Raw genomic sequence first — 15,414 nt, 5'->3', positions numbered from 1 at the left:
GTTCTTAACTGCCTTTTTCCAATATGTATGCAGTGTTGTTGTAGCCATGTTGGTTCCAGCATATTAGAAAGACAAGGTGGGTGAGGTAATATTTTTTACTGGACCAACTTCTGTTGGCGAGAGAGACAAGTTTTTGAGTTTACACAGACCTGAAGAAGAGCTCTGTGTAAGCTCAAAAGCTTGTCTCACCAACAGAAGTTGGTCCAGTAAAAGATATTACCTCACCCACCTTGTCTCCCTTCCTCCAATATGAAATGTTGCCACCTTTTATTTCTGTGATTAAGAAACTGGATTGGTGGCTTCTTCTGGATGTGATGGAGACTAATTGCTCCAGCTTTCAAATACAAATTAATTAATGCATGCTAATAAGTAAAACTTATGTCCTATTTTCCATAACACCAAACAAAATCATTTTGCTCTAGCAGTACATTCTCTGTGCCCTGGCAATATTCCAGAATTTGAATTCTTAGACTTTCAGTTTATAGTGCAATATTGCTTGTGAGGGACAAATGTTTTAATTTAGGAAGAGAGCCAAGTGGTTCTCAGATAATATGGCTAATTTTACCTTATTCCTTGTGATTCTGGACCCATGTTGCATTTTGAAAGAACCACGTCTGTGTACTTTTTATGTCTTTTACTAAAAAGAATAAATAAGCACATATTTAGATTGAAGAAATATATTGATAGGGCTAAAACTACTATAACTTTAGTAAACTAAGAATGAAACAATACAATAATCAATTAAGGTCACAATTGAGATTAAATCAGTAGATCAATGAGTTAACAGTGACATTAGTTTAGATATATAGTGTAGGTGTAGCTGTGTCAGTCACAGGATATTAGAGAATCAATGTGAGTGAGGTAATATCTTTTATTGAACCAACTTCTGTTGGTGAGAGAGAGATGAGCGCTGTGGGGCTTGAAAGCCTGTCTCTCTCTCTCTCTCTCTCTCTCTCTCTTTTATTCAATATCTTCATAAATGATCTGGAGGATGGTGTGGATTGCACTCTCAGCAAATTTGCGGATGATACTAAACTGGGAGGAGTGGTAGATACGCTGGAGGGGAGGGATAGGATACAGAAGGACCTAGACCAATTGGAAGATTGGGCCAAAAGGAATCTGATGAGGTTCAATAAGGATAAGTGCAGGGTCCTGCACTTAGGACGGAAGAACCCAATGCACAGCTACAGACTAGGGACCGAATGGCTAGGCAGCAGTTCTGCGGAAAAGGACCTAGGGGTGACAGTGGACGAGAAGCTGGATATGAGTCAGCAGTGTGCCCTTGTTGCCAAGAAGGCCAATGGCATTTTGGGATGTATAAGTAGGGGCATAGCGAGCAGATCGAGGGACGTGATCGTTCCCCTCTATTCGACATTGGTGAGGCCTCATCTGGAGTACTGTGTCCAGTTTTGGGCCCCACACTTCAAGAAGGATGTGGATAAATTGGAGAGAGTCCAGCGAAGGGCAACAAAAATGATTAGGGGACTGGAACACATGAGTTATGAGGAGAGGCTGAGGGAGCTGGGATTGTTTAGCCTGCAGAAGAGAAGAATGAGGGGGGATTTGATAGCTGCTTTCAACTACCTGAAAGAGGGTTCCAAAGAGGATGGCTCTAGACTGTTCTCAATAGTAGCAGATGACAGAACGAGGAGTAATGGTCTCAAGTTGCAGTGGGGGAGGTTTAGATTGGATATTAGGAAAAACTTTTTCACTAAGAGGGTGGTGAAACACTGGACTGCGTTACCTAGGGAGGTGGTAGAATCTCCTTCCTTAGAGGTTTTTAAGGTCAGGCTTGACAAAGCCCTGGCTGGGATGATTTAACTGGGAATTGGTCCTGCTTTGAGCAGGGGGTTGGACTAGATGACCTTCTGGGGTCCCTTCCAACCCTGATATTCTATGATTCTATGATTCTCTCTCTCTCATCAACAGAAGTTAGGGAAATAAAAGATATTACTTCATCCACCTTCTGTCTCTAAATAGCTTAGATGATCATTTATCAAATCATCAAATTAATAACCAGGTAATCAAATTATATCATGAGGCTGAGCCAAGGAAAAATTGCTTTTATTTAATCAAGAGACTGAAGGAGGTAGTTGTTGTCCTTTAATCCAACAACCCCAACCAAGGGATCCTGTCTTGACTGTGAAATCAATTCACCAAATGTAGAACCACAGAATATCAGGGTTGGAAGAGACCTCAGGAGGTCATCTAGTCCAACCCCCTGCTCAAAGCAGGACCAATCCCCCACTAAATCATCCCAGCCAGGGCTTTGTCAAACCTGACCTTAAAAACTTCAAGGAAAGGAGATTCCACCACCTCCCTAGGTAATGCATTCCAGTGCTTCACCACCCTCCTAGGATGTGACTATCAGTTTTGAGTTTAGATAATGACTGAGAGAGATTCAGTGGCATAGCCAGCATGACATATTTGGGTGGGCAGGCAACTATGGGGGGGGTGTTAGGAGAGCAGGAGGAATGGGGGGCCCACCTCCCCCCCACCCCCTGCAGCCAGGCTTGCAGGGGATGATGGATGGACCCTCTGGCCAGGGGTTCCCTGGGCCCCGGGCATGCACCCAGCTCCGGGAGGAGACGCTGCTCTCCAGCGCACACAGCTCCTGGCTTTCTTCCAGGTCCCACCGTCCCTCACCGGATCCAGCTCCCCCAGACGGCAGGAGATCCTACCTTTTTTTAAGATCTCCTCTACCAATGGCAGCCGCACGCTCTCTCACCCTCCTCCCAGTGGTGGATTAGCCACTGGGCCACCTGGGGCCCAGGAAAAATGGGCACTCCTGCACCCCACCTGCTCCGCTCGCCCAGTGCTCCTGCCGGGAAGCGGGGTGGGAGTGCAGAGGCTTGCTCCACTCCACCTGCCCCACCAGCGCTCCAGCCTGGGAGTGGGGTCAGGGTGTGGGGGCTTGCCCCACTCCACCTGCCTGCCTGGTGCTCCAGCCAGGGCACAGTGTCAGGGTGCAGGGGCTTGCCCTGCTCCACCCGCCCAGCTAGGGTGACCAGATGACAAGAACAAAATATTGGGACACATTGGGGGGCAGCCACAGGCTCTAGGTTTTTTGCCGCCCCAAGCAAAAAAAAAGAAAGAAAAAAGCCGGAGTGCTGCCAAAGCAAAATATCAGGACAAATGGTGTCCCGACCATACATCGGTCAGGACGCAGGACAGACAACTAAATATTGGGACGTCTGATCACCCTACACCCAGCCCTGGGAGGAGCACCAGGCAGGCAGAGTGGAGCAAGCCCCTGCTCCCTGGCTGGACCTTTGCAGGAGCGTTGGGCGAATTGACGGAGCGGGGCAAGCATTGGGGCCAGAGCCAGGGTGGGGGCGAGAGGGGGGGCTGGATGCTAAGTGAGTGGGCCATGGTCCACGCAGGCCCACCTATAGCTATGCTCCTGGGGAGATTGCACAGAGAGGTAAACTGCACTCATCTAGTCTTAAGGACATACAGAGACCAAATTTCTTTGTCCACAACCTCAGTGCTACTCTGCTTCCTCCTTAAAACTTTCTGTTGCTATGATAGCTATTATTCTAGTCTCTTACTCGTTTCCCACTTCACACAAATACCACAGAACAGAGATGATTACTGAATAAGGCTGAAATAGCAGCTCTGTATAACAGGTCTTTTACCTCAGAGACATTACCAATTTAGATGGCGGACTTGGGGTTTACTTTTCAGGTTTCAGACCTGATACATTCACACCCTAATAGAATAAGGAGGCACCCCTCCCTTAAGACAAAACCTAAAAAAAGAATTTGAACTTTGCTTTGTGGTCTCGGGATCTTAGTTGCTGCAGTTACTAGAGCCAGGCAATGTAGTAGCTTGATCTGAGCTCTTGGCACCACTGAGGGGGTCTTGGATAGCAGTAGGCTCATCAGACTCGCATAGCCAACAACTGGAGTCTTCTTATCCTGTTACCCTGGGTGGTCTGCCCAAGGGGAATAGGAGGGGCACTTAGCTTCAGATTGTTGGTAGATCGAGAGAGCACACTCTCTTCTGCAGTCTTGACCTTGATGAGGCAATTCTCACTTACTCTTCTTCAAGGACTACCTTCGTAGCGTGGGGACTAATTAGATGGTCCTTCTACCTGAATACATACAGCATGGCCCAATCCTCTCATGTGGGCAGGCTTCAATATGAGATCACTATGGAAAGTCCCACTCAGGGATGATCACTATCTGGAAAGAGCTGCTTTTACATCTTAGAAATATAAATTCTATCTTAGATCAGATAACTGAAGTGTCCCCAGACCTAACTTCTATGTGAGCTCTTCCCCTCACAGCTTTTCCCATCTTACTTTAATAAATACATTGCATTTTTATACCATAATTTAGAGGATCTCAAAGTGCTTTAAAACCTTAAGCAAGCAGGCTCATATGAAGTAAATAAATAATATCCCCTTCCTATAGGTGGGGAAATTAAGGAAGAGAGGTGAAGAGACTTGACCCGGGACACACAAGTCCATGGCAGAGTTGACTCCTGACTTGCAATCCTGTATTCTAACCACCACACCGCATTCCCTTCACTGTCCTTTTCTACTTTAACACATTGTTGTCCTTAATGGGTATTCATTCCTGTGGCCTGTGGAGAACCTACTACAGAAAGTGTTTTGTTTTTTCTTCTTTTTTGTATCCCAGTTCTTTCCACCCTTGACAGAAGTATTAGTTTTTAAGAAAGTTTATGTTAGACAGATATTCTGTCTTTGATTAACTATATTCTTCAGGTTCTATATACTTCATAATGGGGGCAAAAATAAGTTCTCAAATGTTTACCACTGTTGGCACTGACTTAGTATCTCTTAGGGCAGGGGTTCTCAAACTGGGGGTCTGGACCCCTCAAGGGGTCACAAGGATATTACATGGGGGGTCGCAAGTTGTCAGCCCCCACCCCAAACCCTCTTTTGCCTCCAACATTTATAATAGTGTTAAATATATAAACCCATGTTTTTAATTTATAAGGGGGGTCGAACTCAGAGGCTTGCTGTGTGAAAGTGGTCACCAGTAAAAAAGTTTGAGAACCACTGTCTTAGGGTGTGTCTGCACTGAAGCTGAGAGGTGTAATTCCCAGTGAGGGTAGACATAGGCACACGAACTCTGACTGAGGATTATAGCCTCAAAGTAGCAGTGTGGCTTCACAGCTTGTGATAGCCACCAGAATACAATCCTGTCCAGGATTCTAGGTATGTTCTCAGGTAACTAGCCGAAGCCACCACCCATGTTATCGTGGCCACAGTGCTATTTTTAGCACACTGTCTTGATCCGAGCTAGCATGTGTACCTTTATCCCAGCTGAGAATTACACCTTTCAGCTGCTTTATAGACATACCCTTAGATACTGCCAGTTCCTTCTTTCCTAGTTCCAGCCCCACACCTCTCAACAAAAAAATTTACTCAATTTTCCCACATGTTGGATACTCCTCAAAACCAAATGTATAGGCTTGCCTAGACAGGGAATTCTCAGGAAAGTTAGCATGAATTAGCTAGTACATGAATTTAAAGTACAGTGGCCTCTTCTGCACTAGCTCCCTGTATGGACACATTTATTCTGCACTAAGAGTGCCTTTTTGCACTTTAGCTTAATCCATTTTCAATGTCAGTTCCACACAGCAGTGGAAGTAGGCGGTACTCTCCAATATTTATAACTGGTATGGAGTACCAGAAAGACACAGGAGGAACTGGTAACCCCAAGCCTCCTCTGGCACGGCTGTACCACCTTTCCCCCTGCCCTTCCATGGAACTGCCTCTCCTCTGGCTCCATCTGTACCGCCGGAGGACAGGGCTGGGGGAGCGGGGCTTGAGACGGTACAGCCGCTGGAGGAGCTGCCGGTGTTCTGTTCCTTTCCACTCTTCCTCTCCCAGTGGGGGAAGGAGCAGAACCCCCAGCAGCACCCCACCCCCAGCCCTGTTCTCCAGCGGGGCTGCTGCTATAGTAAGAGGATGGGGAGATAGCTCCTCGGAAGGGCAGGGGGTGCGGCTGGGAGCACCCGTTGAAATAAATGTGACAGTTCACACCTCAGAGCTGTCTGGTTTGTTTAAATGAAGATTCTGGAGAATAACTGAGAGGTTTGGCTAGTCCTTCACCTGCCCCCCAAAAGAATGCATCCCCCATTTGGGAAACACTGTTTATGGGATCACAGTAGGGATGGGAGTGATGGGGAAATAAATGGTGAAAATCAATATTACCAGCAGAGCCTTCCTCGCAATACCAATTGAAATAGAAATCGTGCCCTTCTCAGTCACTTTTTGAAAGAGGACTACTTCCTTATGTAGGGGAGACTTACCTGTGGTGGATCTACAGAAGAGAGGAGTAGATTCTTGGAACCCAAGTCCACTGAAGATGCCAGCCATTCATGATGGAGCTGGAGAGAGAGGAGCTTTGAGGTAAGGAATTTTTAGTGGAGGTGGAGGAAATGTAACTCCAGTTTCCTTATGAAAAGAAATACATGATATGGCATGTCTACAGGAAAGGGGGAATCGGGGAAAAGAGAAACAGAAGGACAGTGGTTTAAGCGTTACTGTCAAAATAACTTTTTTGCTTGTGTAAGCTACATCTCCACTTGGAGAGTTGCCAGTATAGTTCTGTTGGTGTGTCTGTACCCGCAAATCCTTTAAGTGTAGACAAGGCCTGAAATGGCAGAGCACTGGAGAGAGTCATATATGGAAAGGAATCTGTACAAAAGGTAGATAGAGGGAGGAGGGATGTTGGTGGAAAAGATCAAACTGTTCTGTGCTCCTCAGGCAAAAAGTTTCTTATATATGCACTTGTGTTACTTTCTAGTGACTTATTTCAGAGTGGTAGCCATGTTAGTCTGTATCAGCAAAAAGAAAAGCAGTACTTGTGCCACCTTAGAGACGAACAAATTTATTTGAGCATAAGCTTTCGTGGGCTAAAACTCATTTCATCGGATGCATGCAGTGGAAAATACAGTAGGAAGATATATATATATACACAGAGAACATGAAAAAATGTGTGTTGCCATACCCACGATAATGAGAGTGATCAGTTAAGGTGAGCTATTATCAGCAGGAGGAAAAAAAAAAACCTTTTGCAGTGTGTGATACAACATGGCCAGAGGGCAGCAGGAGAGTCTTTTTTTGGAGCCTTATTCCCTATAGAGGGAAGAAAGTTTTCTATAAATTAATTAAAGCACCTGAAGCCAATTAGAGCACTTGAAGCAGTCACATGATAAAAACCCCCCTGCTTCAACCAGACAGGAGGAGGAGCTGAAGCAGAGTGGATTGATTGATGTGGGAGTAGAGAGCAGTTTGGAGGAGCTGAAGCAGAGTGGATTGGCATTGGAGCAAAGAGCAGTTTGGAGGAGTTGAAACAGAGTGGATTGGTGTTGGAGCAGAGAGCAGTTTGGAGGGAAGCAGAGGAGAGTTTGGAGAAGTGCTGCGGTGGGCTAAGAAGACCAAGACCCTAGGTAAAGGGACACCTGGCCTGTGCAGAGGGAGAGCAGGAAGCTCCACAAGCTGAAGGGTAGGAGAGGGAAGTAGCCCAGGGGAAGGAACTGCTTGTTCTAGTGGTTTACCACTATTCCTAGGGCCTCTGGGCTGGGACCCTCCCTCTCCACTCCCCTCCTCTAGGACACTAGTGGGGCAGTTAATACCCTAGTTCAGGGCCAAAAATGGTGCCCTGAACCACCACCCCACTCCCAAGAAGAGAATGCATGAGACCCATCAACATAGTGCCAGCAATTTGCCACAAGTGATAATCAGGATGGCCCATTTCCAACAGTTGACAAGAAGGTGTGAGTAACAGTAGGGGAAAAAAATAAGCATAGGGAAGTAGTTTTACTTTGTGTAATGACCCATCCACTCCCAGTCTTTATTCAAGCCTAATTTAATGGTGTCCAGTTTGCAAATTAATTCCAATTCAGCAGTTTCTTGTTGGAGTCTGTTTTTGAAATTTTTTTGTTGTAGTATTGCAACTTTTAGGTCTGTAATCAAATGACCAGGGAGTGGCTTGTTTGTAAAACATTGGGCAGAAAACTGGATGCTTTCTCATCTTTGTATTCAACGTTTTACTTACTGTAATTAGTAACATAGAGGCCATTATAGTCTGGTGAAATAAAATTCCAGAATGGGAAAAAGTTAAAAAGGCTACAGATGTGGTTACTACTTTAACTGTATATGTTCCATCTAATTTTAAATACCAGAGTAGGATGGCTTCATATTCACTAGACCTAAACATCAAGGAATATATCCTAGCCCTCTGCTCAATCCCTTTGTGCATTCTGGTAGTATGAAGGGCTGTCCTAAGAGGACAACTACAAACTCCTGTGTTATAGGGGGAATCTCTGGTGGCATAAAGAGAACATCTATTTTTATATATCTAACAAAAAAATGTTCTTTATAGTTACTTTTGGAGGTGGATTGGCTTGACTGACCACCTCCTGACCCAAAAGTACTGTCTGCAGAAACGAGCCAGAATAGTTGGTTACTAATCCTTCCCATTCCATTCAATGAAATTTAGGAGGGTTTTTTTTTCTTTGCTGTTCTTTATTGTCTATAGTGGTAGCAATTGATTTGATAGTCTCTGCCTCTGAGCCTTTCAAATTTTGCTGATTGTGGGTACTTTGAAAGGGGCCCTATATCTAGAGTACTGGGCCCTATAGCAGATCTGGGTTCCTTTCCCAGCTCTACCACTGATAAACTTGCCTATGCCACAAAGCATAATTTCCATGCCTCAGTTTACCATCAACATGAGGATAATAGGAATATCAGTATTAAGGAATTAATATTTGTAAAGTACTTTTAGGCATTTGGATGGAAAGGGCTCTGGAAATGTAAAATAATTATAGACTTCAAGAATCCTTTCAACCTCTCAGCAACAAAACAGTCTTTCTTAACTCCCTCTGATATTTGGGAACATGATTAGGAAAGACACTAATGACTTTCCATACAGTGAATAAATCTAACTATTTTTTTATTTGTGCTCTCTATAAAGTGGGTGCTTTTTTTATTCAGCTATATTAATTTCAAGACTTTTCACTGTGACATCCATAGATCCAAGAAGAATAATCACGTTTCCAGCATATATTCACTTCCAGTGGGACCCAGATACAAGTTTGGTAAGAAATGTATAATCTGTGTATGATTTTAGTGTTCAGCTCTTGTCAGATGCTGTTAGAACTGAGGAGTTGTAGCAGAGGCAACTCTAAGGGCTTATCTACATGGACAGTTAGTTTGTGGCAACTGGGGTATGAATCTACCCCACCCTAGCCTGTTACATACTAACTGCCTTTGTGGACTCTGCTGAAATGCATTAACAGTTTGTTAATGCGCTTTGATCTAGTCCTCTTTGAAAGAGGATTATACCCCCAGCTTGCCAAAAACTCTCTGTTGCTGTAGACAAGCCCTAACTTGTCAATGCTTTACATTATAGCTTTCTTGTGCTTTCATTCCCCTTTTGAAAACTATCGGGTAGCTGTGTTAGTCTACATAGGTGTCAACTCCGTGGGTGCTCTGCACCCACCGGGGAGATCAGCTGTTGGCAACTTGCAATCAGCTATTTAGCATGGACAGCAGCTCTTTGTCTGTGGCCAATCAGCTGTTTGGCGCAAAGTCCGCAGCGGGCTTCTGTGAGTCCTTTTAATTTTCAGGGCAGAGGGAGCTGGGTTGGGGGGACAAGCAGCCAGGGCATGGCAGCTTCTGGGCTAGCTGCGGAGGGGTGCGGGAGATGGGGTGAGCAGCCCCTCGGCAGGGAGCTGGGGGGGAGATGGGCGGGCAGCTTCTCGGCTGGCCTCGGGGCTGCTGTGGGGAGTATGGGCCATGGGGTTTCTCGAGGAAATTCTCAGCCTACCCTGGTGTCTGCCCCAGGACCTGTGCTCCCCCTCCAGCCAGGAGAAACCAGCTGCAGACCCCCTTAGTGCTGGGCAGAGGGACAAACCAAAAAGACATGGCTCCTTTAAGAAAAGTTTTGCCATTGTGTCTGAGTGAACTTGGGCTGGGGCCAGGAGCTCGTCCCCTCCCATGCCCTGTCCAGCCAGTCAGGTGCGCCCAGCCATAATGAAAGGTGAGAGGGGCTTCACTGCAGCCTCCCCCAGCACAGATACTACCTGTGCCTGGACCCCTCCCATGTGGGCTCTGGGAGCTCCCAACCCCTACGGTTCTGACCTAGGTCCCGGGGCTCTGCATCCCTTCCCCTGTGTGCGGAGGGGACAGAAGGGGGCAACACCCCACCAGTGCTTCTAGCCACATCCTCCCCATGGGCTCTTCTCCATGGCTGGCTCTCATGCCTGGGAAAGTAACGCTTGCCCAGCCCAAAACTGTCTCCCTCTCCCCCACGCCCAGATCAAGCCTGCCTGAGGGGCTTTTCCTCCCAGAGAGGAAGTTTATCCCCTCCTCTGCTGATCAGCATCCCCTCCTCCCTGTATCAGGAAGGATTGATTTCCTTCCCCTGGATCCATCTCTCCCCCACTGCAACTTTTAGAGAATTCCTTCCCTTGCATCCACCACCCTGTATCAGCTTCAAGTCAGGAGAGGCTGCCTTGCTTCACCTTGGGACACCTGAGCTTGTCTTGCTTCAGGGTGCTGGACGGCTGCAGCACAGTGAAGGAAGCAACCCCCACCCCCTTTGGCCATGGTCCCACCAGGGGCTCCCCTCCCACAAAAGTTGCAGAGTGTATAAGGGAGTCAGCAAGCAAGCTTCAAAGTGGGGGTGGGCTGCAGCCCTGGGGACTGGGAGAAGCTGGAATGACACAGGAGCCACCCAGCAGGATGAATGAATGGGCCATTTCTATGCTGGACTGTTGAATTAAATTTCTCTCTCTGTCTCAGGGTGAGCAGTTTCTGGGCTGGCCGCTGGGGCTGGGGGGAGACAGAGCTGCTTTGACTGCGTGGGTGGGAGCGGGCACTAAACAGAGCCACCAGGAGGTGGGGAGCAGAGAGAGATGGGAAAAGGGACACAGGTGGAGAGCAAGAACTGGGAAACATCAGGAAGGGGAGATACCAGTGATAGACACACTTTCAATAACTAGAATGAAAGTGTACAAATATGTTGAAAATAGCTTCCCCTCAAAACTGGCAGAGCACCCCTCCAGCACACGCACCTCGCCCTTAAGGCAGGAGGGGGCAGAAAGGAGTGAGCGGCAGGTGGGAGGCATGGGGGCGGGGGTCAGCAAGAAGGAGGCATTCAGGGGAGTCTAGGAGGATGTGGCAGGAAGAGGTGGAGTGGGGGCGGGGCCTTAGAGAAGGGGGCGGAGCCAGGATGGGGCACCCACCGGCAAAACCAAAAGTCAGCACCTATGTTAGTCTTTATCCACAAAAACAACAAGGAGTCCAGTGGCACCTTAAAGACTAACAGATTTATTTGGGCATTAGCTTTCATGGGTAGAAAACACCACTTCTTTGGGGGGGGTTTTACCCACAAAAGCTTATGCCCAAATAAATCCCTTAAGTCTTTAAGGTGCCTCCGGACTCCTCGTTGTTCTTTTGAAAACTGTTCCCTCTGATAAAACTTATTGAAGTTCTAGTGATTACATACATTTATTGAAGGGATAATGTTTACAGTGAAGTGTATGAAGAAATAACACCTTTTGCTGGCAGTTACAATTATCCAACCCAGCTTTTCTCATTTTTAAGTGTCACTTATTTTGAGTATACTGTTAGGAATTATTCTCTTCTAAGATGACAGAAGAGTCACATGAATAAATGTTTCTTGGTTTTTCTATGGATTTGATTTTTGCGGGGGGGAGGGCTCAGAATTCCATTTGTCAGTTCAGTTTCATGAATAGTTCTCTGTATGGAAAGAGTAATGTGACATAACACACATACTCATGTCATTTGTGAGACAATGACATTTCACTTTTTCATGGCTGTGATTGGAAGAAATTTAAATAATACAAAATGATTACAATAATAGAGGATACTTGGCACTCAGAGGGCTTTATGAAGTGTTTTGTAGCTGTAGACTTCACAGAATCTTCCCACTATCCACATTTTGCACATGGGGAAACTGAGACAGAGGCTGCAACTGGCTCAAGGCCAGAGGACATCTCTGTCAGAGCTGGGATTAGAACTGAAGTTACTGGTTGCTAATCTTGTGCTTCACTGAGTAGAATGGTGGTCTCTAAACCAGTGGTCCTCAAACTAGGGCCGCCACTTGTTCAGGGAAAGCCCCGGCGGGCTGGGCTGCTTTGTTTACCTGCCGCATCCGCAGGTTTGGCCGATCGTGGCTCCCACTGGCCACTCCAGGCCAAGGCGGGCTGTGGGAAGGGCGGCCAGCACATCCCTCGGCCCACTGCTCTAAACAGTATGATGAGATCAGAGAAAAGATGACTTGAATGAACCCACTGACTGCCAGTGTCACTATATTTGAGGAAGAAAATAACTACCAACAAGTACATGAAACATCTGTGTTGTGACTTTTTCATTAGAAGATATCTCTGGAAAGTGTTACTTCTAAACTCACTTGACCACATTAGCCACTTAAACTTTGTTATGCTGAAATATCGATCTAGCAAGTACTGGTTTTAGGTTAGTTTGGTTCCAAACTACAATTGTATTTATACTGCTTGGAAGGGTTAGTAGGTAGCAAATTAATCTGTCAGCAGTATCCTGTGTAATAGTTTAATATTTGTAATACTGAAATAAAAATGTCTCCAGATGAAATGCGTACCTCCTATTAAAAGCCCCTTATGTAAAAATATTTCTACATGTGGTGGTAGATGAGTTAAAAAGCAATGTGAAAAGAAGTAACAGAAGATAAAAATGAATAATAGTGGGACTGAAAACCAGACAGATATCAGTTTTTCATAATTTGCCAAAAATATTATAGTTAAAAATGTCAGTATCATACATATGTTTGGCTTGTCCACTGCCCCTTTCAATGTGGATTTGACTGATGTTCACCATTTAAAAATACATATACTGTCAAGACTTGTTTTCTAGAAGCTTGCATCCCCATGTTGATGTTTTAATTTGAAAGTGGAATGCCAAATTTTAGGGTTAGACAAGTGACTCATTAAACACAAACCAACCTCTCAAGTAACTCTGCTGAAGACATATTAAAGGTGCTTAAGACCTACCTGATTTAGTGCGGTAGAATCAGTGGGGGGTTTTTTCTCCCCTTAGGTCATCACCATTTTACAGATCCTTTTGCAGGAGCTCCACCTGAATATATACAGAGACTCTCTGAAATAAAATCATTTCAGTGTGAAACTATACGTCAAGAGAAAAACAAAAAATTGAAATGGGGCAAGAAAGAAGAAACATGGACAAGCTGATGGGCAAGAGACAAGCTCTTGTGTACGCTATTTTGTGAGCTTAGATTGTTTTGCTCACTGAAATACAAAAACTTTGCTTTTAAATACAGTATGATGCTAAAAAATGATTTACCTGAAAACCTGTTTAATATCAATAAAACTGAATAACAAATCTTGTGATATATTTAATAAACATTTTATATATTTATACAGAGCAATATGCAGTGTTTTTCATTAAAAAGTCATAACTTGAGTCTTAAAGATATGGATAACAGTTTATATAATGTAGACTTGAAATATTAATCTTTAAATGAGAAGCAGACCTTTGATTGTATTAACTCTGCCACTAAAAACCAGCTACATGCCTATTTTTCATGTGTACTTCTATGGTGGAAACTATAGTGCATTTAATCTTTAAGTTTACTTATCTACTAGATAAAAGGGTAATTGTGTATATATATATTTTTATGATCTGATCTCATTTTAGTTTAATATATGCAATTACTGTTCATTTAATAATGAGCATATTTGGTTTTGGTCACTTTACTAAAGATGCAATAACTGTATGCAGATTTGTTTACAGGTCTGCTTTTCATTGAGCCTTGTTTCAGAGTTTGTAGTAGACCAAAGAAACCTGTTTCCCACACTAAAATTAAGTAGGAAGAAAAATTTCCACTGGGTGGCATAGTTACTCCCATATAAAATCCACTATTTGTATATCATCAATAAACTTTGGGCCCAGAGCTTCCTCCCTTTCATAAAACTTTCCTCTACTGATCTGGCACTAAGGAGATCCAGGGGGTAGGGGGAAATCCTTCCTCCACAGTATGTTCCCTCCTCCTGCCCAAACCTATGGCAGCTCCTCTGAGGGACTACCTTCATAATTGTGGGAGATAGGCAAGAGGAGAGAGAGCGGTTTCCCTGGATTTTCTCCTTCTCCCATCCCATCCCAAACATTCTGGGGAAACCAACATAAATTTTGTCTATATATTAATTTGTGATTGCTTCATACCATCAGAGGGCAAAGTATCTTTTGGAGGGGTAGAAGTAGGGAAGTCCCTAGAACCATGGCTCCTTCAAGAGCCGTACTGTCCAGGGGTCGTCTCCTCTGGATCCCCTAAGATCGAACCCCAAAACTGTTTCCGAATAGAATGAGCAAATTCTGCATTCATGATGGAACAATTCCTAAGAACTGCAGCTTGAAAGCTCAGTTGTCCTCTCCACATAGATGATTGCTGCTTAGAGGAAATGAAATCCTTAACTGCCACAAACTACTTTAGGCCAACATTATTTTAAAAATATGCTGCTAATTTTCTGCAAGTAATTAGAAAAACTTCCTGCTAGGCAAAGAATAGTGCACAAGTAATGTCTAATGTTCTTTAAAAGCCATTAATAAAGCCTGGTAAAGCAATATGTCAAGTATTGTGTACAACTAGAAATTTGATAATCCCTGCTTCTCTTCCAGGAACTCACCCTTGCAATACCTGTTTTACAATACAAAGAAAAAAATGACTTGTAGTGTTTGAGTGACATCAGTCATCTCATTGTAAAAGTGGTGACGTTTCCCCTTCCTGGTTTGTAACTTGATATTTTCTCAGTTATTCTGTCCAAATCCAACAAAAGCAAGGGATAGCAAATATTAGAACAACTGGAATATCAATTGCCATTCTCCTATCGGTGAACACTATATCTTATGTTTTATATAGCATCATTCAACTTGAAGGATCTTAGGGCATGCTAATCAAGTAAGTATATACAGATTTAAAATAAACTTCCCTGACCACTGAAATGCTGCCTGCTCTGGATCTTGTATGGTATTTTCCCTACTATGGAAATGACTTGTAATAAAAATATATATGCAATTCATTGAGCTATTTCACATGGGAAAATGAGAATAAACTAATACTTTTTTTGTTTTGAATGTTTAACATCAATTAGTTATGGTAGCGTCATATTAGAGCTGCTTGGACACTGAATACAGACCTTAAATGTTTGCCTGTTGGTGATGTCCAATAATATTGTATTTGAAGAGACTGCCAAGCAAATCTTATTGCCAGTTTATTTGGGCGTACCTGCCGTTTCAGAGAAGATATGCTAAGGAACATTCTATGCAATCTATTTATAGGCACTAAAATGAACATGAGTCAGCTTAACAAAACCAAAACAATCTTTCAGGTGTAAAGCTTTTTTTCTTCATGG

General features: G+C 44.3%; 1 protein-coding gene across 7 annotated transcripts in view; it reads left to right on the top strand.

Moving 5' to 3' along the window:
- C2H8orf89 (chromosome 2 C8orf89 homolog) overlaps positions 1 to 15,414 on the top strand; it is a 38,760-nt gene that overhangs the window by 12,812 nt on the left and 10,534 nt on the right. For 3 of the 7 annotated variants that reach the window (XM_073329384.1, XM_073329383.1, XM_073329386.1), the window contains exons 6-8: positions 6,278 to 6,388; positions 9,017 to 9,081; positions 13,085 to 13,425. In XM_073329384.1, coding sequence (XP_073185485.1) covers positions 6,278 to 6,388; positions 9,017 to 9,081; positions 13,085 to 13,236 — 328 coding nt within the window. In that variant the 3' untranslated portion in view covers positions 13,237 to 13,425. Of the gene's footprint in view, positions 1 to 6,277; positions 6,389 to 9,016; positions 9,082 to 13,084; positions 13,426 to 15,414 lie in introns of those variants that run through there. The other 4 variants (XM_073329389.1, XM_073329387.1, XM_073329385.1 and 1 more) reach the window with 3 other exon arrangements.

This window comes from Lepidochelys kempii, chromosome 2 (genome assembly GCF_965140265.1).
Source record: "Lepidochelys kempii isolate rLepKem1 chromosome 2, rLepKem1.hap2, whole genome shotgun sequence".
Taxonomy (NCBI): Eukaryota; Metazoa; Chordata; order Testudines; family Cheloniidae; genus Lepidochelys; species Lepidochelys kempii.
Note: the sequence above shows the minus strand (reverse complement) of the source record. Positions and strands in the feature narration are given on the sequence as shown.